This window comes from Anoplopoma fimbria, chromosome 15 (genome assembly GCF_027596085.1).
Source record: "Anoplopoma fimbria isolate UVic2021 breed Golden Eagle Sablefish chromosome 15, Afim_UVic_2022, whole genome shotgun sequence".
Taxonomy (NCBI): domain Eukaryota; kingdom Metazoa; phylum Chordata; class Actinopteri; order Perciformes; family Anoplopomatidae; genus Anoplopoma; species Anoplopoma fimbria.
Genome location: NC_072463.1, coordinates 13,050,722 through 13,075,315, shown reverse-complemented (window position 1 = coordinate 13,075,315; position 24,594 = coordinate 13,050,722). Strand labels below are relative to the sequence as shown.

At 41.6% G+C, this 24,594-nt stretch overlaps 1 protein-coding gene across 1 annotated transcript in view; it reads left to right on the top strand.

The window, feature by feature from the left end:
* The first annotated feature begins 12,698 nt into the window (after positions 1-12,698).
* The window catches only part of kif6 (kinesin family member 6), a 58,359-nt gene continuing 46,463 nt past the window's right edge, over positions 12,699-24,594 (top strand). The window contains exons 1-6 of the mRNA XM_054614482.1: positions 12,699-12,758; positions 14,436-14,545; positions 15,577-15,651; positions 19,737-19,884; positions 20,371-20,480; positions 22,004-22,133. Coding sequence (XP_054470457.1) covers positions 12,699-12,758; positions 14,436-14,545; positions 15,577-15,651; positions 19,737-19,884; positions 20,371-20,480; positions 22,004-22,133 — 633 coding nt within the window. The remainder of the gene's footprint in view (positions 12,759-14,435; positions 14,546-15,576; positions 15,652-19,736; positions 19,885-20,370; positions 20,481-22,003; positions 22,134-24,594) is intronic.

Sequence of the window (24,594 nt, the reverse complement as noted above, 5' to 3'; positions counted from 1 at the left end):
TTAATTATAATATTCCTGGCAATGCTTATTCACCATAGTGTTCATGAGAGTGGGCAGAAGAGGTTTCACTAAATGATATACATGCGGAGTAGATTGGATGAATTGTGTTAAGATGGCATATGTTGTGGTGTGTTAGCCAATTCAATTGCAGTTTGATTTCAATTATATTCAATTATATTTATTTCTGTAGCCCAAAATCACAGCTTTGCCTCAGAGGGCTATACAATCTGTACAACAACATACTCTGTAACATGACCCTCGCATTGGAACAGGAAAGACTCCTGGATGGGGGATAAAAAAGGAGGAAAACCTAGGGAGAGCACGGAGGAAGGATCCCTCTCACAGGATGGACAGAAGTGCAAAAGATGTCATGGCCAACAAACTTAAAATCTAGTAACTATTTTATTTTGCAAAGAAAGTATTCTTGTATCTGGAGTCATTTATTGCTTGTCAGACTGTGCCAAAATACAAACAGAGGAAGCTCGTTCTGTCATTCCAGATAAAATGTTATAGAAACCTTCTTTCTACTTGGTGACATCTTGAACTTTTAAAAACATCAATGCGTTTTGGTGGGGGCCGTAGCCAGGATGTAAGAAACACAGCGGTCACAAGTCAAGGTTGAATTTTATAAATAACTTAAATAAAATGTCCACTATGTCCTCCTTCATTACCACCAACAAGGTTCCCTTGAGCCACTGCACTTAGTTCCTGTGGAGCTGCTCTGTTGCCAACACTTCAGACTGGGCCTGTAATGGGTATCTTCTTTGTGGGTATTGTAGAAGTTCAAACAAAATTAAGTGCAAATTTTAAGTTTATTAATGAACATTTTTTGTCTGTAAAACATCAGTGGATGCAAGCTGCATGCTTTATGCACGTAACATTGTATTGTTTGTTGTTAGAAAGGGAAACAGAACAACTAAGTACAGTATAAGAGTGGAATAATTTATTATGAAAAGGAAAATAATAACACACATATATATATAGCCCAAGCCTGCAGCCTAAACTGTACTTGAAACAAATAGGTAGATAGCAAAGAAGCATGGTGTTGGTCTTGCGCAAAAGCACTTATTTTTTAAATCAATACACCAACATTTCAACTTATGCCAAGAGTAAACAATATTTTTTGATGAATTTCTTGCATTTCCATTCAGGTTTTTATATGTGTTTTTATTTGTTTAACATTGAACATATTTGGAAACACACTCACTGTACAGTCTGAGTTTGAGCATTCGAAAATTACGGTTCATTAACATTGTGAAATGGTTGGTTAGGTTTAGGCAACTAAACTACTTGGTTGATGGATAGTAAACAGATCACGGTTTGCATTAAAATAACAACGTAACAACATAATGTAACGTTATAACGTAACTTAATAATGTAATGTATTAACGTAATGTAACGTCACAACATAACAACGTAACAGCGTAACAATGTAACAGCGTAACAATGTAACAGCGTAACAATGTAACAGCGGAACAACGTAACAGCGTAACGTAACTCAAGAAACATAACAACCGCAATAACAAAACCTGCATGAATAAATAGTAACTGCCTTTAGCAGACTTTCTTACTGGAAAGTCCCTTAACAAGCTTGAAGTCGACGTTTACTTTTGGTTTTGGTTGCGAAGAGCGGTCTTCTGGGTGAAAGTCCAATGTTTGTAATGTTGCTTTCATTTTAAGTAAGAACTTTCTATTTTGGGCAGCACTGAAGGATTCATTAACAACAGGTGTTCTCCAAAACAAAGTCAAGTCAAGTCGATTCCATTCATGTAACCCGACTTCACGAATCACAATTTATATGAGGAGAGGTAAAGGTAAGTAAGCAAACATTTATTTCACTTGGTTTGTCCTGGCTGATTGACATGCATTGCTTTGTTGCTGCAGATTGGCCACAATGACAAATGCACAGGTTGCATGGCAGGCAGTGGGTTGTCTGTTTATATACTGTATATGGGTGGGTCAGTGCCACCCAGGAAGGTCCCCTTAGAACCGTCCTTCCAAAATGAATGCAATGATATGTTTTAGGGAAATGGGCGTCATTAAATCACGCATAGATTGTATGGCTCTGACAGGCGTATAAAACAGAACAGACCTATAATACAAACTGATGCTTAGTTGTGTCAGGATACATCAAAACAGACTTAACACACGATGTAGCTGGAATATCAAAGACCAAATAATCCGTCTGTAATTGTAATTTGGAAGTCAGAGTTCTTGTGATCATACAAAACGGAGACATACATATTCGAACACCAACTGGCCACCGTTTCCCAGCATGCTTCCTGTTTCTCCTCACCTGACACGCTCTGAACAGCAGTCTGACACAACACATCCTCTATTGTACGTGAAACTGCATGCTCTGCTGTTTTTTAGCTACTCTCTTTGTAGACACAGACACACACACACACACACACACACACACACACACACACACACACACACACACACACACACACACACACACACACACACACACACACACACACATATAGTACCTATTTTCTCCTCCTCTCTGTATGTCTCTTCCTGTGACCTCTGTGATGGAAGATGAAAGGCAGAAGGAGAACTTGCAGCTCAGTTACACCTCCAACAAAACTTGGAGATTAGCTGTCACCCTGGGAGGATGTCAAGTCATCCGTACCCCCCCCCCCCCCCCCCCCATCATTCTCCTTTTCCCTACATGCATTGATATGTCTATAGTACAAAATCTGAGAATCAATAAGACTCCTTTCTGTTCTATTTCTGCTTTGTGTGATACGTTGCCTTTCATTTCCTGGCTGTCATCAAAGAAGTGTCCCTTCATTTGTCTTTCGGCTGCTATCCTCTCCTCCGTTTATGGTCAAACACATTGTGTAGGTGATGTGTGTATGTGTTGGTGTGTGTGGTGAGTTTAAAAGCATCACAAAGCCATTACATGGACGCCGATGTTGGCAGAACTATCGATGATTTCTCAACTAGAGAAGAGATGGAGCTTGCATTGCCCTCTGGCCAACAGAAAAATAAATAAAGCAGCCTCCTCACACTCACACACATGCTCTAATCTCCTCAGTCTGGCCTAATTGAAAGTGACACGTTGCTGCTAATCAATACGCTAACCCATTGTTGCTATGGAAATATCCTCAGTGAACTGTCCCCCATTCCTATTTGCGCCACAGACACTAGTGTCTAGTCCACACATAGGCTGGTGTTTTTCCTGCGTTGTTCTCAAAAACAATAATTTCCATAGAAACACACACACACACACACACACACACACACACACACACACACACACACACACACACACACACACACACACACACACAGGTTTTTCCATAACTTTAGAGGATAGAACTTATATTAATTTCCTTGAGATTTACCCCAACCGTAACCTTAACATTAACCTAAACCTAACCTTAACCTAACTTAAAACTGAGTCTTGATGGTTTACATTATGGGGACTCACCCCTCCCGCGACGGCCGTAACGAGTAACTTAACCTTGATGTGTAAACATGTGTTTTTTGACCACGTCCGCCATTCATGGATGCATTTATGCCGCCTTTGCGCAACACAACGCCTCGAATGTGAAGCCTTACAAAGGGGATAACACCTAACAAAACTCTACAGGTCAACACTGAACAGTTTCTGATATTCTTCACTTTGTGAACGCAAGGACAAAACACATAGACAGAGCTATGTTCACAAAATCACCTATGTATATGTGGACCGAGCCTGAATGATACAATGAGACATAATATCTGCTCGAGTATAGCGTTATGTAACCAAGTGGTCAATAGTGCATAGCAATAATATTTCTTTTAAATTGGTACAGCATTCAGAGCCCACTTTTTGGTTTTTCGCCGTGCATCCAATCAGATATTCCTGGACTTTGTTCAAAAGCAGAAATGTTTTGGCCGAGTGGATGCGCGCATGGATCGGCCTCCTCTGGTGTGACACATCACTGAGGTTCGGCCAGGGGATGACACAGTGACATAACACAGCTTATTGTGTGTGAGGAATGGCATGCAACAACGGCAGCCCCGACGCTCGGTCCTGAATGGGGCTTCAAAGGCAGCGGAGTTCAGCACCGCAAGGTATTTCATTGTGACTCTGCCGCGCTGCAGAGGAAGAGGAATCTGGATGCTAGAATTCTCCACGGCAGCAGGACTTCGGCTCTCGTGTCAAATTCCCACTCAGCTCGTCACAGTTAGCATTCCCGGCACCGCTTTCATAACCCTGTGTGTGTGTGTGTGTGTGTGGGTGTGATGAACCATCACCTGGACCCGGCTTGTGTCGGGAAGGGGATTTGCTCTCGGGGGGAAAAGAAGAAGGTGGAGAAAATGGATTTACTGTAGGAGTTCTGCCAATGTCCCTCACTCAAATATTCCTCTGGAGCTCGTTTTAATCCCATGCTCTCATTTTAAATCTTTTTTATTTTCTCTCCATTTCTGCACTCCCTATCCTTCTTCTCCTGCTACCTCCTAATAGTTCACAAGGACATTCCACTTCTAAATAACGTGACTGATGTTTTCATCAGGATCCACATTCTCTCTGTGTCCTTCATGACCCCACCTCTCCTGCTTGACAGTTGAGAGGTGGAGATGTGGGCTCTCTCAAATCCAAGTTTGGTCTATTTATACGGTGCAGTTAGAGTGGTTTAGCTCCGGGCCTTTTAGCACCATGGAGGGAGGGACCTAATCCACCAACTTTTCCCAACCGCCGAAATACGCAAATCCAGCAGGACCGCCCAGCCATGTCCCTGCCCCCCCCGGTCCAAAGTCCTGACCACATGCAGCTGGGATGAAGAGATGGAGCGGATGGAAGGAACAGACGGGAGGGCTTGTATAAAAGCACATCAAGCAGCTAAACTGGTGTGGGTGTGTGTGTGTGTGTTGTCACACTTGCATCCATCCTTGAGTGGGTGATTTACAGCCTTTTTCACAAAACATCTCTCCCAAAAGATATTTTCAGAAAAATGTACACAAATGTCTAAGAAAGTAGAAATAAATGACCCAAGAAACATGTTTATCTATGCAGATGGCTCAAGAATGAATTCCAAGGGTCTTAAGTAAGAGACAAGACAAGCATTCTGGGCTGCCATCAATGAAATCTCTTGACATAATGTCCATTATGCAACCTTGGCCTAAAAAAAATCCCCACTCGGCTCAAAAAATGCGAGAACGAGAGTTGCTATAAAAGGAGAAGGTATGCAACCCATTTTCCAGGCAAATGCATCAGATGTTTGTGCAATAGTGCAATAGTTTGGGAATTTCTTTGATGAGTATTTATAAAGCTGCTATCAGGAGGCCAACAAAGAGAGTTATGTGATAGCATAATGTTTACTGACAGCAGGAAATGTTACGCAAGATAATCCTTGAGGATACCGACTATGCTGAGTAAGTCACTGCGAGGTGTACAGCAAAGATACTGACTGGAAATAAAATGCAGTTATTGTCAGTTAATTGTGGTCATATTGTAATATCTAAACGACCAGTGTGTAGGATTTAGTAACGTCTAGCGGTGACCCCTCCCCTTTTCAAGTGCATAGAAAAACCTACGGTGGCCCTCAGGTGCCTTTGAGCCACCGACATGGACGCTCTCTGTAGAGCCAGTGTTTGGTTTGTCCGTTCTGGGCCACCGTAGGACCGTTGGAGGTGCAACATGGCTTATTCTGAGCTGGTAAGGTTTTTAGTTTTAGGTGATAATACACTCATAAAAACATAATAATGAATATGGTATTATATTTCTGCCAACAGATGCCCTTATAAGCTCCACACTGGTCCTTTAAATACTGTCAAGAAAATGTTTTCTTGATGTTGGAGCCTTTTGTTTTGTACTCTCAATTTTATCATCTTTCTCTGAGTAACCAACATAACAAATACTTGCTTGATAAAGGTATTTACATTTGATGGGGTCTTGTTAAATATTTGAAGTATATAAGTATTATATATAATATTAAGTATTTTAACTTGCGATTGCCTCGTGGAAAGAGTATGTGATATTCTCCAAGCTGCAGTGAAACAGCTTGGAAAACAAGAAAAAAACAAGAAGCTAAATGTCACCCTGTCCATGACTTCTTGCTCATCCCCAAATCCATCCCACAATAATGCTGGTCTTCGACTTTTGGAAATTCATATACAGTATTTCAGGAATGCAGACTGAAGTCTGATATGCCTGGGCCCTAGCTAGCATAACAGAGGGCAGAAGCCTCAGAGAATAACACATAACCAAAGCCTTAAAGAATTCCCTTGGACACAGCTACTGACCAGAAAACCGTGCCCTGGAGCTGCTGAAACCCCAGACCTAAATAGCATGGACTCCACGGCTGGTGGCTCAGCACTTTGGTTAGTGCTGCTTCTGGTCATCATTGAAATTCTCTCTCTCTCTCTCTCTCTCTCTCTCTCTCTCTCTCTCTCTATATATATATATATATATATATATATATATATATATATATATATATACTTGCAGTTGACGTTAAAACTGCACTAATCAATATCATGTGAGAGGAATCCCTTGTAAAGATGAGACGAACTCTGTTCTTCCCCTCAGCTCTTCAGTGCGTTTTAGCATCTTTCAGGTCATTGGTTTAATTTTTCAACTGTTTTGGAAAGATCAGTGCTTTTAACATCCAGTGTTGAGAAATGAAGCCAGTGCACAAGTGCCAAAAATTGCAGTTTCTTCCAATGGCCACTTGAGGCTGGCTCCAAAAGCGAGTCAATCCCCACAGGCCGCCATGTTTAAAATGCCCGAGTTTACAGCAGTAATAAGCATGTTTACAACTGTACGGGGGTGATCTTTTCCATAACTTACCCGTTGTAAATGATATTAACGAAGGTTTAAAGTCATGCATATTTAAGAGCGGGCCACCATGTGATTGGCAGCTTCGTTACCACAATGTGTTTTAGCGTTTGGTTGAATTAAAAGACACTCCAAGAAATCAGTTGTTCAGTCTTGCCAGTTTCTTTCTGCTGGTCAGAAGCAGCATCCCAGTTATCGTCTGTCACAGATGCACCTCGCTATTCAACTTAGCTAGCTAGCCCTAGCGCCAGCTGGTAGCTTGGCATTTCTTTTGCAAATGGAATTAGGCCCCACCAAGCATTGTTCCTTTACAGCTCCACTTCTCGTAGCAGTTTAGTCCACAAACCAATGGGGTACATCATGGTGATTACGCCAACTTATTATGCTTTTAACTCTTTGGACATTTCAACTGATAAGAATAATGCCCCCAATATTGTCAACATTGTTGTTGACAATATTGGGGGGTAATACAGGATCCAGTCAGTTAAAATCTTTTTGTCTCTTTTAATTTTAATTTAATATTATAATTTAATATAATAACTTGACTCGTTGCTTAGCTCTTGTTATTTTTTGTTTTAATTTTAGCAAATTTTCTTCACATAAAAATAAACAGAATTGTGAGCAAGACGGTTAAGATCTATTTGTTTGACTGGATGAGATCCTTAACGAAGTGTAGCTTGGTGTGTTCAGGAAATCCTCGGCACACTTATGCAGCCGTATGGGGACACTTGTGCATTGTTGGTAAGTGTGGGCTCCGGACCCGTTATTGCTCCAACTATGCTAAACATTTTGAAGACCGGTGGTGGCATGGTAAAAATAGGATCCATATACCCCTACACGCTAACTTACATGTATAGGTCAGAGCATGGGCTGACCTCCTCTCGCCACAGCGACCACGTAATTCACTCTGAAAATAACTCCCCTGCAGCCGTTCCCTCTCTGACTGGAGTGCTCGCTCACTCTTGCTAACGCGCTGGTGTTATAAATGAACCTTTTAACCCAGGCTGACTCAATATAGTACACAGAACGTTATGCATGCAGATGTCACCGCAGCCGTGTCCCGTGCAGCTGAGACACTGAATGTGACTGAATATGCCTTTTACACACACATCTTTTTGATGGCGGTCACCATGTTCCCAGCGCTCAAAAACGTGATTTATTTTCCATCCACCATAGTGTGTGTAAGCCAATGCGTATGCGTGTTCCACGTGTGTGTTTGTGTGATGACACTCAGCGGCTTACAGTATAAGCAAGGCACCGTAAGCAACAGAAGCTTGTCTCTAATCGTCCCCCTTTGGTTAAAAGAGCCTTCTACCACTAAGCCTCATGTGGCCACCCTCAGACAGAACTGGGACGACACACACACACATACACACACACACAGTCACCCAGCAACACATCATCCTATGGAATCTATCCAACCTCAACCACTAAGCCACAGAGAGGCAGCTACTTAACTGAAGCATCATCTTCCCCTACTCTGTAATAATGGGCTGGTCGAATCGAAACCATTCTGTTTGAAAGCAACGCCAGCGGGCTTTCCAAAGGGATTGATTAGGACCAGGAGCAGGGGAAGGGCACAGTGTTTACAGCTTGTTGTGTTTTTGTTCCACTCACAAAATAATGTACAGAAGCCTACATACCCACGCATGTATTTAAAATGACACAGAGATGCAGAGAAACACTCCCCCAAAACTGCTTGTGAGCTGGGGATGCGGTTCCTGGTTCATGTTGAACTAGGAACCGCGATCACACCATGGCTAGCTGACAGTATCTCCTGTGAATAGAGGGCACTGAACATGGTAAACACATTATGGGCGACAGGATGCATTAAAGTATCCTGGTGTTAAAGGGACAGTTCATCCCAAAGTGAAAAAAATCCCCCACCCCCCCAGTTGCATCTGCTATCACGACGCATTGCTTTCAATTTGTTTCACCTGGCATGTTATCATCCAGATCATGTTATTTCCTCCCATTGGTTGTTTATAGGCCACACCTGTTAAGTCTGTTAAATGCCCTGACAAAGATGGTCGAAACATGTTTTTTTTTCTTTTATGCTTTAGCCACCGACAACAAAGGATTTTTAATATATCCTTAATCGTTGTTACTTTTTCTAAGATTTTGAATAGCCTGGATTACCTTCCTGTTCATCCACATTTTTTACCATTTTCCAAGAGTACCCGCCACGTTTCAGATCTCTGGTTGAATACAAACAGAAACCAGTTATCTCGTTATCTCGCTCTCCCCACAAGCAAAAATTAATGGTGAATGTTATTCAGATGTGACCGGGGAACTGTGGTGTGGCAATAAAAAGTTCCGTCATTTGTTTTCTGTACTAAGTTCACATTGACACACATGCAGCACGTCAGCTCCTGTTGCAACAGAACTAGCGGGTACCGGGTCATCTTTTTGCAAACATCCATACAAAATCGTAACCACAAAGTTACATTCTGTCAGGTGAGTGCTGCGCACACTCCCGGGAGCTGAAAGCCTCGCAGCGAGCACACCTTTTTGATTACCTGCCAGGCGTTCAAAGACAAAGGCATTGAATGCTGGCAGAGAGGACTGAAAAAACAGGTTTTTTGTCTCTGCTGCCCGAGTTGTTTTTTTCCTTTTTGAGGTTCCACGAGTTTTGTTCTTGGTTTTAAAGCAGGTAGCCTCAACCTTTATCTGTATCAACAGCCTTTACTGTAAACCTCACTCCTTTCAGAGTTGATGAAGCATGCATGTGTGTGATAGTGTGTATGTGCATACTTGCACATGTCACCATGCGTAATCATCATCCGCGGTGACAATTTCGACACTTTCTGTTGTCACCTGATCTTCCTGTGAATCCAACGCAGGGAGATGAAAGAGAATAAAAGTGTCAGAATTATGGGAAAACATTTGTAAGAACTTTTGTTAGAAACGGCTTTGAGGTTCTTTGCATTGCCAAAGGGAAAGAAATCTGTGTGGTTTTGCACGCATGCAAAACTTTGAACTGAAAAAAAAGAGTGTTTGTGATTTATTGGTTGGGAGTATAAAATGTCTTGCATCCAGATTTTGAAGTCCGTTTTCGTGCGTCGGACTCATGCTGTACTAGTTGGTTGCCTCCTCTGGGGTGAAACCACAGCTATGTCAGCTGCAGCTAAAGACAACACACGGACCAAAACAGGAAATTAAAAATAAAAAAATAAAAAAAAGTTCACGGCTCCCTAACAAGCCCAGTCCGGCCCTGGGTTGGTGTTTACTGCCTGCGCTTTTCTGTCAAGGAAACAGATTTAACTATGTAATTGTTTTGTAGAAAGTGGACGTGGCTGTTTCCTTCTTGGAACTCATTGGATTTTTTGTATGTGATATAATCTGCAAATTAGTGAAAGATGACATATGCTGTCGATGTAGTGTTCTCTCATTAACACAATTGTGCAATATTCCAGATTTTGTCACCGTCTCCAGTGTCCATGAGAGCAAGAAATCCTCTCTTTGGTCCCACTGGAAGGCATGCGGTTCATAATGTGGAGCTGTTTTAAGAAACAGGCAACCATATGATACCAACTGCACTACTTTCTGAAGGACTTTCTATCTAAAGCATAGCAAGGTTTCCCCAGGCAACCGTTCATATGATATCTTACAAAAAGGTACTCCTCATTTTTCATGCGTTTTCCTACGAAAGGCCAGCAACACCTGTCAATTACACTTAGTTGTACGGCTACGATCTCTTCAAAATAAACTTCCATCTTTGCAGGAAACAACAATAACGCAAACATTTTTTGTGGGATAACTACAAATTACAGCCCATTCTTTTTCGTTGCTATAGTTACAAACGCTGGATGGGCATAGATAATATGGAGTATCAGAAATAACACTTTAATTCAGATTCAAAAACAAACAAAAAAACGAATATATTGGACAAAGACACATTTAATAACTTATTCAAGGAAACTGGAAAAGATTCAACTTTAGATGGTTTGGCACAGAAGACTTCACCACCTTTGCCCTTGGCTATAAGGTGCTGCCAGTTGTAGCTTGAAACTGTCAGGTAACCTAAACAAACACCTTCTATGACTGCAGTTCTATTCTCTCGGCTAATTTAGAAAATTGACCTGCAGTATATTTGTCTTAACATGTACCTGGTAATAACTGGTGTGCCATAATCTTATGTGTATCAACGAGGCCTGCAACCAAACTGATCTGGAGTCTGTTGAGACGGATTACTCAGTTGTTCATACTGTGTTGCCTATGAGCCGCGTACCTCCAACATGGCTGCCACGAGGGTGTGTTACACCTGGCGGCCCTGTTAAAACGCTACCTGTTTGAAGTTGTTTTACTGCTCCAGGGTGAGTTCTGTTCAGCCATGCGTGGCGAGGAGCACGAGGCCCATAGTCTGGAGCGCACAGTGGGCCTCAACAGCAACATGTCGGCAGCAATCCTCTGAAAGGCTGAACTTTTTCTTTTTTTTTGCCCATTGCATAACACAAAACATCCCAAACACATAAAATGTAACCTAGGCAGGAATGTTACACCATTTGGAGCCCATGTGAAACTCATTGGTTATCCTCACACGATCCTCTCATGAATGCTCAAACTTGGCATATGATTATCTACACATTTAAACCAAACTGCCCACTAAAAGCAGCAGCATGTAGGATATAACCATGCACAACAAGACGCACAGGACTATATTCAAAAAACAAGGCACCACACAAGAAGTATTCTTTGTGTGGCACCAAGGAATGCACCGGAACAAACATGATACATTCTCCTGAATGCCACCATGAAAACATGCAGCCTCCTGCTACAATGGCTGGTGTGCTGCTTGGGAGAAGGCCAATATTTGTTTTTTGGGGGGGAGGACAGACATCGGAGACAGGGTCAAAGGCACCCCCCCATACACACACACACACACACACACACACACACACCTTCCCAAATACAAGACATATGGTTCTGTGTAAGTCAGCTGATAAGTGAATATCTGTCATGAGTTTCTAAGAGAGAGGGCATGTTTTGCTCTATGCTGGTGGATCCCCGTGCTATATATAACATCTGCCAGTTTTCTTTATAAGCCTCACACTGTGCAGCTAATATAAGTGGTATTAGTCAGAAGTCAGCGTCAACCAAAGCAATGATAGTTTACCCCTAAAGCTGTGCATCAACAGATGCAGTGTGAAGCGTGCTTGTGTCTATGTCTGTGTGTGTGCTCGTGTATGAATGAAAACCGACTAGTACCTTAAAAGACTGTTGCATTCCACTCCTTTAGTCTCACATTATGCACACAACACTTGCAGAACTCTGCAGTCTGGTCTCTGTCATTTCGGGGTGTTTTAAAGTTTTTTATTGCAACATCCACATTACCTTCACACACAGTAGGTGTGTGGTAATCATTGCTAAATTTTATTTCATATCAATGACTGTCCGGTCTGTCAATTGTGTGTTGAGCCTACAGTATTTGCATCATGAGTAACTGCTGTGTGGGGAGTGCCAACAGTGCTGACTACACCTCTGTCAATATCACCAGTGTGAGTCACTGAACCTGCAGTGACCCTTTAAATACACAAAACACCTGCTCAGAGCATAACCCACATCAAAAGAAAATGTATTTTTCTGTGCATTTATTTACCTCTAACAGTGTCTTCAAAGTTATTCTTGAAGACACTGTTAGAGGACTCTTGCCATCAGTCATTATGGATAAAAGAAAGAATGAGCATGGTAGAGGGAAAGGGTGTTTCACTCTGATGAACCATCTTCACAAGCATAGAGGATCTTTGTCAGCTGGAGGGGACCGCCGTCACCTAGCAACCGGCTGCAACAAACGAGAGAGAGAGAGAGAGACATAGAGAGAGACATAGAGAGAGAGAGATAGAGAGACATAGAGAGAGAGCACAGCGACGAGCTGAAGGACCAGACCTGAGCAGGTTTATATGTATAAAGGGTAAAAATGGTGAAACAGACGATACAGATATATGGTCGCATTAAACCCTCCAAGAAAACTACAGCGGTAAGTTTAAAATTAAAGACAACATTTAAATAAAACCCTTGTAAATACCCCCTCCCCCTCCCCCCCCCCCCCATCACGTCTACCAAACAGTCCTTCATGCTCTGGGTTTATTAATTCACTGCACAGCTCCAGGCCCTGAAACTGGACCCTGCATGACATGTATTTATTTTTATTAAATTTTAATAATTTTAATTTTAATTTTATTTTTTTTTTTTTTTCTATTTTTTTTTTTAACACACCTATGCTTTTTGTGCAAAAGTGCATTCAGCCTAACAGACTTAAAAAAAATAATCAGAAACTATGTAAAGTGAGCACACTTTATATACCTCCTTCTAAAGGGGTGTTTTGTGGCCGATGGAAATGTCCAAAATTTAAAATTAAAGCTGACAGATTGTTTTTTTGTGCTGATGTTCAGTGTGTTAACAATCTCATACATTTTCTTTGCTTCTTATTAATCTTTCTGGATTAATGGCCATATCTTTTCTTCTTATCCACACAATAAATATGTATTCTGTAAAATGCAGCATACTGAGACAGAATCAGATTTTATAATTTAGGTGTCAAACAGTAGCAAGCCTTCCACACAAGCATATACAGCGGGTAAAATGAGTATTGAACACGTGTTCAATACTTATTACTTTTTCCCTGTGTCATTCCATTTTATTACACATAACTTAATTTCTGAACGTATTTGTTTGCTCCTCCGGGATGGGTTAAATGCAGAGAAATAATTTCCCCATTGTGGGACTAATAAAGGCTTAATTATTATTAATTATTATTATTATTATGTTCAATACTTTTTTTACCCGCTGTATATGTTCACCTACTATCAGATGAGTGGCCTCTATATTGGATTCACATGTAAAATGAAAGAAAATTAATATCATAGACAAACATCCCTGGTAGCTCTCCCACTGTTCTCCCTTAAACCCAGTTTATTGTCTGAACGCATCAGCCGATGGAAGAAATGATCCAATTACTTTGAGGGTTTCTGTGACACGTTAGCGTGAGCTTGACAATATCCAGCAAAAACAAAATGAGCACAGCTACCTGCTTGGGGGCCTTTGTGAGGTTTCTGAGGAGGTGACGCTGTCAGAGATGTCGGTGAAAAACAATCCAATCATTTATGTCTTATCTTTTATTCCCCAAACCACCTGGGGACCTGTAATTACGTCAGTGTCCAGCGGAAACATATGCCAGAACATATGCTGAGGGCTGGGGGTGTTTGGATTGACCCAGCCGGCCCTCGCTTTTAATGTCCTCCACTGCTAAGCCTCAGTCTATATCGGTTTAATGTTCCACAGCCTTCCTCCTCTCCCCTGAGGCGCCTCTGAGCGGAGGTGATATTGCAGAGCTTGTCCGGTACACTGTACACTGATCATGATTGCTTGCTTGTTCTATTGCTTCCACAGGATACATGCTTCATAAACTCCAGCTTTTTCATTTCGGGGCTTGCATTATCCAAACCTCGAGTGGCCAAAGTTATATTTTATACCAAACATGATTTAAAGTTCAGTGTTTAAGTTGGGCTTCATGCTCTTCATGCTACCACGTACCATAACAGTCATAGAAAATATAGGAGACAACTCGTTCCAAACGGAAAATGAATGCTTATGGCTACTCTTAAAATACTGTCCAAATATTGTGGTAACTCTGCTTTGTCTCTGGCTCCCTCAGGTGTACTCTGTGGACAATGGTGAGCCGACAGGTGCCTCTTTGGAGTTTCTGGTGCCCAGGGACGTGGCTGAAGGCTTTGTTAACAACAAGAGGGAGTGCTACAAGTTCAGGTAGAGCTGTATTTGTATCTGGATAGCCTGTGTTTTATAGAGATGTTGTCTTTGGTGAGCCAACGACAATTTTACACCTTGGCGGACAATAAAGATTAATTATACTGCATTATTTAATTTACTTAATTTTCAAAATCGGCCATCTAATTTGGACCAATTAAATTCAATTGCAGGGGTCCACTTTAATAATCTATAATACCCACATAACTGTAATGCACTGTATCAGTAACACTGTTGAGTATTTATTGAACTTTTAGCCAGTGAAAGCTTTTATATATGCGACTCTAAATACCTGAGAAGGTTCTTTCTTTTTATGTGAACAAACTCTGTTCTGTTTCTGTCTTATACGTTAAAAGAAAGCAGCACTTTCTTTGTATAAAAATTGAAACAAGAGTAAAAAGAAATATAACTGCATGCAGTTATATAAATCTGCAGGAGCGGAGCAACTGTAGAGTTTATGAGGAATAAAGATAACATACTACATGAAGGAAGGTGAGCTGCCCAGCAGAATGTACACTCTCAAAGTTGCATAAGAGCAGTGCAGAGCCAGAACATCTGCTCAGCGCTGGTGGTGAAAGCTGCAGCCTTATATACGGTACCCTCCGGGCAGGGCCCATGCCACGCTTCCAAGCCCTAAACTCACAGTTATGGAGTCAGACTGCAGCGGACACCGAGAGCCTTTTGGAAACCACAGAGTCTTATAATAGCCTGCGGAGGTTCCCTTGTGCCATTATAGCAATAAAATTTCCACATTTAACAATCTTCCTGGGCGGATTCCTCTCACATCACTCTCATCTTTCTGTGGGATGAAACATGACGGGCTGAGACGGCTTTAGAGGACGGAGAAACCAAACTCCGTCGATGAACTGCCCTCGATGAAATCGACTGTTTACTCAGTGCTGTTGTAGGTGATTCTGTTGAGGCTGGATGTGTGAGATAAACCATCAACGTGTAAGTTCTGTGTGTTACGGTAGTAAATCAAACTATAGAAAGATGTTCTGACCTCTTCTGTGCTTCTCACTTTTGTCTAGGTTCCTAAAGGTTTTTGATCAAGCTGTCAAACAAGAAGAGATATTTGAAAACATTGCCAAACCAGTTGCAGACAGGTAAAATCTCACTGCACTTCTTAAAAAAAATGTAAACACACGTTTATATTGATGCCACGTACATTTTAAAAGTTCATGTCTTTAAACTTTTCGTCAACCTTTAAAACTTCCACCTTTTCATTATCTCATTCACAAATCCCTGCCCACCTGTGCCCAGCATCGCTCAGCTCTCCATGTGGAGTTCAGGCCACACAGGCTTTAAGCGTCCTTGTTGACAGGAAGTCAGTAAAGCTCAGCTTTCTTTTAAGATGGAAATGGAGGGTGCCTGTGATTTTTGGCGTGCTTTGCATACTTAAACCACTAAGTGGACCGAGCTGGCAGGCGAGATGGCACACTGTGCCATCGCGAGTGTGAGAACATTTCCAAGCCACAACACAGAGCTATGTTGTAGTTGCTCACTCATTTTGAGCCGTTGTTTAATCCGCCATGCATGAGGATCACATTCATTGGCGTAACCTGCAGAAAAGAATCTGGCCCTCAAGATCAACAATAGTCTTTTGTTAGTACTATTTAATTTAAGGGAAAAATGGTAAAATTTTAAATTACATTTTAGATTCTGATATGCCAAATATATCTGGTTAACTTTATTTATAAAAGGCAGAATGAGAAGGTTTTTCCTGAAAACAAATAACAAAACTAATCTCTCTCAATCACCACTTATGACCCATCAGATGTGTGTGGTGGAGTCTGTATCTGCATAGAGACCCTGCCCTCTGCCTGGAGTTCCTTATTTTGCCGTGTTTGGCACGTTTCAGGCCGTCAGCCTCTAAAAATGTATCGACCAGGCGTCAGATGACAAGCACACATCCAAAAGGAAGCTACAAAGATGGTTAACATAGAGATAGCAAGGCAAACCACCAAACGGACAAAGCTCCTTCTAAAACAGGTTAATCTAGGATTGGCTTTCACACATTGAACCCCTAACTGCAGTCAGGGGGCGTGTACTTTTAGCTCGACACTAAAACTCACTTCAGTCAAACTCAAAAACAAGCTGCGATGTATGCAGGCAATCGGCTCAAAGTTGTTGTAAAAGACATTTCATACAATCTTGCCAAAAAACTTAATTAAACTCACCAACCTCTTAAAATATAGATGCATTCTACACATTCCCAAAATAAACACAATAAAACAAATGTTTTGCATTTACATTTCATTCCTCCATCTTCCAATCAGCAGAATTGTGACATGCAGTTCCTTGTTTCTTTACCTCTAAGGTACCTCTCCACACAGTTGTCACTCCATCTCAACAAAGGGAAACTCTTACAGGTGTCTGTCTGAGCTTTTTACCCCTTAACTTGACTTTGTGTTAAATCAGGACTGACTTCAGAAAGAGACGGCAGCCAAGTGGAGAGGAATTTCACTTGGAATTTCCTGTGATCAAATGTTGCCTGTGTTGTTGTTGTTATGTGAACAAGGTTCTTCCCCTGTCCTCTTGGCTCAATTCAGTTCATCCCCAGGCTTCTTAGTCACAATAGAGGCTATTTGTAGAAAGCCCACAATTGCTTTGCGTTATCTTTGCTATTAGAAGACGCATAAACAACATGGCGAGACGTCTGGATTGGCTGACTAAGGACTTGGATGTATTTGACCTGACTCACACGGGTTCACAGACTTAGGTATTAGGTTGCCCTCCCCAGCCAAGCCTTTAACAGTCCCCCCTTTGTTGTGGCAGATGGTAAACATCAGGTTTTAAAAGTTTCAGTCACAGCCAGGCTATGTCTGTCTTGCCATATCAACTTGAGCTTTGCAACTCTTTTCGTTGATATGACTATAACGTCTGCAGCCTAGAGGACACCAGTCATACTGTCTAGCCATTACCAATCTGTCTCAACAATCAGACATTTCTAATTCCACTGTCAGCTCCTTGCCCCCTTCTGCAGGATGCCCGTTTACACACTGAATGTTCTGAATTCCACAGAGTTTTAACCTTTTAAATCCAGTCTGACCATAGTGATTAAAAGACACGAGGGGATGGAGGAAATACTGTTAGTCAGCCTGCTCAGCCCCCATGTGCTATTGAAATAAGTTGCTTTCAATCACAATCACCATAATATGCCAAGACTTGTATCCTTGCTACAAAAAGTTTTGAAAGAGATTCTGAAGGGAACTTCATGTGGGACCGACGCAGACATAGCTATGTGAAGCCCAGTGTGGTGTGCTGATAACTTGTGAAGCTTGTGTTGACATTGACATGGTCCCAGTTACAGAAGCACGTCTGGTCACAGTAATCACAAACGGAATCAAATTTGGACTGATGGAATGTTTTTCCTAAAGCCCCCTCAGTCTTGAAACGTTTATTCAGGTTTAGTCAGGAGTCACTTTGAATCGCAGCAGGTTTGGCCGTCACCGCACTAAAACTCTGTTTCATGCTCGCAGGCGCCAATCCTCTCAACTAGCAATAACTGTCAGAGCGTTGATGTTTTTGTTGGTACTCCGTCACACTTGGCGCACATCAAGTTTTGCCAACAGCTCTAACCCGTTTACTTGCACACTAGTCTCTGTCTCTGCTGTGGTGTAACCGAAACCAGTCATTTCAGCCCCAACACAGTAGTTTAAAAACAAACCAGCATTAATAGCTCCAGTGGAGAAAGAGCCACCGTAATGATGTCGGGCTGGCAAGGCAAACCCTCTATCTGCGTTCTAATCCCATTTCACAAGGCTGTGAAACCTGTAGCTCGAGTTCAAAGAAGAATGGGGGTCTGTTCAGTTTTATCCTCAACCCTGTTACCTCAAAAGATGGGACTTCTTAATAACAATAAAAAAAGGACAGGAAGAAAAAGGATCTGCTGGGCAACGAGTTGCCAGTCTCCAGGAAAGCTGAGGTGTAAACAGGAACAAGCATTGGGAACCGCCCAAGCCTCAGTGGCAGGGCCGAGGCCGCATCATTAGCACTGACATTAAACCAAACACAGAGCCTGTGTCTTTTCTCCCCGCTGACAATCACTGGCCATGACTCACTGCAGATTAAATGGACGCCCAATGGCCGTCCAACCAACCACCGTTCTCATAAGTGGACGCTGTGTTTTATATAAACTGACATGCAGCTTTTTCCCCTGACCAGTCTCATGCAGGGTGTGGAATTGTACAGCACACAGGAAGGGAAACCCACACACTGCTGTAATACTGGGTTGGCAATTCCATTCGAATAAGCAAGGGGATTAGCTTTGTTTATAATTCATCTTTAGAAATAGATTGTCAAGATATCCTTTTCCTTGCAATTGGCAAGTCAGTGAACACAAGGTTTATCGTCACCTTTGATCCAGGCTTGTGTGTCAGAGGCCCCTCTGTCATTTTGCTATTTCTTCCTGGTTTATTTCCAAGCTTACGGAACAGAAGTTTTTTTATTTCTTTTTTTGCCAATTTATCATACCTCATTTAAGCACCACTGTTTTAGGCGTTCTTTCATTCAAACAGAGCTCGATACTATTGGTTTCCACGGCCCTGTGCACGTGCAGAAGGGCAGTTCAGTGCCAAACCAAAAATGTACCAGGCCCTGCCTATTTGAGTAGGGTTTCGGGCCTTTTTCCTTCGCTCATTCTCTGAGACATTCCTCCCTCACCGGCAGATGTCTGTCGCCACAGCAGTTCTCCAGTCACTGCCATCCTTTCCTGTGGATTTAAAGTGTCAGATTCAATTCACTCAGACTTTTGGTGTCTGCTTGGGGATATATCTGACTGTCCCTTGCACTGTTGCAAATTAAGATATTGGCGTTTTTTGGAGGCGCACGTTGCAAATTATTTACAGACAAAGCTTTTGGCAAGTCATGCAATTTTGAAAAGTTAGACTGTATTTCTAAATAAAAGATGGCTCTACTTTTCCTACATCCCATCTGTACAATAATATACATGACCCAAGTGCTGTTCCAAGAACATCTACCGTACTTGTAAAATGTGCTTGTCCTGCCACCTATGGAACAAATTGGATGTGGAAGAAGTGCCTTAGTAGCCGAATTGTTCCAGCATTCGATTTCAGCCAGCAAAAAGCCCCAAATAAATCTTTAAAAAATGGATATGGTAGAAAAGCAATGTTCATGAAATTGTGTATTCAATCTGTTTATCTGTGTTTGTGTGTGTGTGTGCATGCAGTGTGTTGGGTGGGTATAATGGCACCATATTCGCCTATGGCCAGACGGGCAGTGGGAAGACCTTCACCATCACAGGAGGGGCCGAGCGCTACAGCGATCGCGGCATTATTCCTCGAACCCTCTCCTACCTGTTCGAACGCTTCTCCCAGGTCAGTTAGCTTGTCTCAATTAATCTAAGATATCACTTTCACTGGCACGATAAGGGCACACACAGTAACCGTGTTTCCATCCACATATTTTTATGCACATTTTTTAAGCATTGCATTAGAAAAGCTGTAGGTAAACAGAAACATTGGATACAATTTCCTCAACTGCGGTTTAGAGTTTTTATGCTCGTTTGAGGTGTTTTTTGCCTTTTGTCTTAAATGTGTTGACGCTCTGCATAACAATAACAATTTACACTTGCCCAATTGAAACACATTACTGCAGACCATTGTTGTATCGATTAGATCGATGACAAAGCTGTTTCCAGTTCCAACCTCTAGAAACCTGTATAATAGGGATCTACTGTCTCTCTCAGACATCCTTCTTTTCCCTGTGCTGCAAAGAATCTTAATTTAAATGTCTGCTTTTGCCAAATGTCCAAAACATGTGCACCCAGTCCAATTTTACATGCTGTATTTTATGCTCCACAGGACAGCAGTATGGTGTACACCACACACATTTCCTACTTGGAGATCTATAACGAGATGGGATATGACCTTCTGGATTCCCGACATGAAGCATCTCGACTGGAGGACCTGCCGTCAGTGGTCTTTTTTTTATTTCTATGCTGATGCTAGTGCACAGACATCCAATTATGTTTGAAAAAGTCAAAACAATTAGAGTCATATATTTAACCTTGTGGAGTGACTTTTTAAAAGAGCGATCACCCCTGGCTCCATTATTCTCCTAAACATTGTGGGTTTTAGCCGAGCCTCATTCCTGTACAGCCGTTTGTCAGCCTGGCCTGGAGTCTTTGTGTGGTGAAATATGGAGACTCTAGTATTTACCACCCCACTACGAACTGCCAACTGACATAATGAGACAGCAATGGATGCGGTGGACCTGGTGGCAGACTCTGCCACTGGAGTGGAGAGCAGAATGGTCATGTGGAGAAATTGCTTTTCATAGCTAGTCGCTGCTGCAGCTGGTCAGATTTTTTACAATTTGACTTTGTTTGTGTCCATCTTTCTTTGTAATTATAAATTCCATCTCTGGAGGTTTTTCTATGTATGATTTTCTTTTCCTTTTTCTTTGTCAAACTCAATACTTACTCATTTCAAATGAGACTTTTGTCCTCTAGGCTCAACATGGTCTCAGTACATCATTTTGGTGTTTGTCTTGTATTTTCTTGTACCAGTTCCATTTAAGTTTCTTCCCTCCTTTTGCAGAGGATCAGGCTCAAGGTTTAAATACCCACAAATCACAGTCTTCTGGAAATAGACAGTGCCCCATGTTAACCATGCTGTGGCCACACTTGCTGATTCAAGAAGAAGCTGTGGCACTGACAAATTTCTCTCTTCGTGTCTTTCCCTGCCCACCCATTCTCGTCTTTTTCACATTCTTGGGCTCTTTTTTTGTTCCTGTTTTACTTCGTCTTGTCTCCATCTGTGCATTATTTCCATCATGCATTCAGCATTCCACCCACCGAATGCTAAACAGTCATTACATTTGTGTAAAATACAATAATCAATCCTTTTTTTGAGCTTGTGGGGCTGCCAGAGCACAGGCCTTTAATCACATTAAGATTAATACTGTTTTATCAAACTACATCAATTACCTACACATGTTAACATAATTGCCAACATGTGTTCTCCAGTCATTCCACCCTCTTTGACATCTCACCCAGTAGCCAAACTGTCACAACCCTAGTGGCGTGATGGAAATGATACGGTGAGATTATAGGAGTCCTTTCAGCCCTATCTGTCCAACAACAGTGTGTTTCAGATGGCTTGATGTGGGCAAGCACAAATCACCTGTTTGTAATGAGCTGCAGGGCCTTTCTGTTATCAAGTTATGAACCCCGGAAAGATAAAGCACACATGTCAAACTGGATCACAATCCCACTGACTCGCAGATGTGGTTTGTTTGGATTTAGAGTAGAGCAAGGCCAAGGAAGGGAAATGGATGACATAACTGACATAATTAGTTTTTCATAATTGCTTCAGCGTTGGATTATTTGGGTTTGGACTTCATTTGTCGCGCTTTGTCATTTTTTGAATCATGTTTTCAAGTAAATTTATTATAAATGGAATTTCCTTCAATAACCTTTTTTTTCTTTCCCAGAAAGGTACTGATTATGGAAGATCCAGACCAGAACATCCATTTGAGGAACCTGTCCCTGCAGCAGTCAGCCAATGAGGAGGAGGCTCTGAACCTGCTCTTCCTGGGTGACACCAATCGTATGATTGCAGAGGTGAGAAAGCGGGAAACACATGCTTCCAAAGAGATACTCCACTAACAGAACCGATGGTGGGACTTTCACTTTTAATGCTATGTATTAATGCACAAATCTTTATTTAGGATAAGCCCCTTGAGATGTGTCATCTCATTTTTCCAGAGGGTTCCACACATACTAGAGACAATCAAAGCAACAGCATTAAAGAGGCAACAGATGAAACCACAAACAGTTAAACATACAGACAACACAAACAGGCTGAATAAATTAGTAAATTAATACAACAGTCAATGGCTTTGAAGTAGCCATAAACAGAATAATTTATTAATAGCACTTAAACATGCACAATTAGTCTCAAATAGGAATATCAAAGCATTCTTTAACATACCAAATGGCAAAGATTGACTGTTAGAACATAATTTTTTCTTAACAGAGGGAGCCTTAACCATAAAAGCTGGTTTTCCAACTGCTTTTGCAACTGTAAGGAATAGTTGTAATAGTCTCAGTTAATAGTTTGAAGTTAAAGGTAAAAAAAACAACTTTATTTGCAACCAATAAATGTTTATCCTTATACTGGGAGAAGACATTTGAGTCTATCATACACGTACTGTACATTATACATGATGAGTGAGGAAAGGACATCAGATGAAAAAGCCACATAGGACAAACAATTTAATTATATTTATTTAATGCAGAAAATAACCATCATTACATGTAATAGCTAAAAAACAATATTTTTTTGTTTTTTTCCAGTGACCATTTACAAATCACACACCACACATGCAGTGTTAGTAGTAAAGATTGTAGTCAGTATGCGGAAATACCTGACCACTCCCAAGATAAGTGGCATAAATGTTATTTTTTGTCCACAAGTGCAATATGCACTTTAAAGGCTACCTTAAGACCCTTCTAAAATATTATTTTGGTCCCCTGTGGTCCCTTTTACCATGTTTTGTTTTCCCCCAGTAAAACCAAGCATTCTCTGTAATTTCTGTTTATGTTGCGGCGGTTCTTTTCTACACTCAGACACCAGGACTCCCCAGGCTGATGAGACATGTGGCGGGTCAGCTTTTGCTTTGCAACCTGAGGTCTGCAGCAAAGGGCTGGTCTCACCTTGTTTACTCTTGTTGCTAGTTTGTAAGTAAATAACAGACAGTAAAAGTGAACTGCATGGTCAGCATTCAATCAGAGACTTGCTTTTTTGTTTTTTGCTGAGTATTCCAAAGTCAGTTTTTGATGTGGCTGGGAGTCGTCCATGAAGCAGAACCAATCCAAAGGACATCAGTTATGGGATTCAAGATGGAATTTCTCCGGAACTTGTAAATGGATTTAGGAGGTAGTACAGAACAATAACTCATTTGTTTTTAGTCCACCTAGAGGACACACTCCTAGAGTCCACTGCTGTAAAACCTGGGGGTATATTTCAGTGTAAACACATTCTTGGATGTTTCATTTGTTTGTTGATCAGGCAATCGCGGCGTCCCGCAGTTCAATATAATCCGCCCACACGGACACTTTTGTGAACTCATCTCTCTGGGAACATATTAACCAAAAAGTTTTCTCTTGAGCCACAAGCAAACAAAGAACCGTCAACATAGTCAATTTGTCACCGCCAGAGTCATCCCAGAAGTCCTTGCTCCACATAGACGTTGAATGAAGCTAACACTTGTGCTTTCGTTCTTCTCTTGCTCCCGGCCATGTGGATAAAAGATGACACATCCGTTAAAGCTGCACTCTGCAGACCATGAGCTCACTCGCTTTGAGACTTGGCAATCCCCTCTCCACTTTTATTGGACAGGAAATAAAGTACACCTTCTAAACTCCTAACCCTTCCTTCAACCTCACCAGGAAACATTTCCTCTCATCTGCTCCTTTTTTGTTCTTCCGTCCCGGTTTCCCATGTGGGCCTGTAGAAAGGAGATCTTTTCCCCTTTCTACATCCTAACTGCCTGCTGAACTTGTACGGTGCATAGCAGGGGGTCCGAATGAAACTTCACTTTTAATCTTTTGAATCAGCAATCTCTTAGCGTTTTAGGGTTCGTAGCACCACATTGCCCCTTTTTGCTGACCCACTGCAGCACCGTGTGTGTGGTCAGCATGTGGTCCATGTAAGATCAACATGCGGTCAATTGAGAACACAGGAGAATACAGGAAGTTACTTCAATGAGGTTGAATTGTCCTGCTGTTTTTTGTTTTTTTTGTACTGTTAAGACATAGGTAAATGTTCCTGTGTGGACACTATTTCTTGTGGACACTATACTTTTGAGTTTTACTAGGACTCCTAAAGAAATGTTTATATAATATCTGGTGAAGTTATTATTGCGCATAATGCAGGCAGATGTTAAAGCTTACCCAAGCTGTCTCTCAGTAACGACACAATAACGCTCAGAGATAAAAGCCAACAGTCACTTCTTATCTATGTCCTGCTGCCAGTGTATGTAAATACTTCTAACTGTCATCCATGAGTGATGCTATCAAT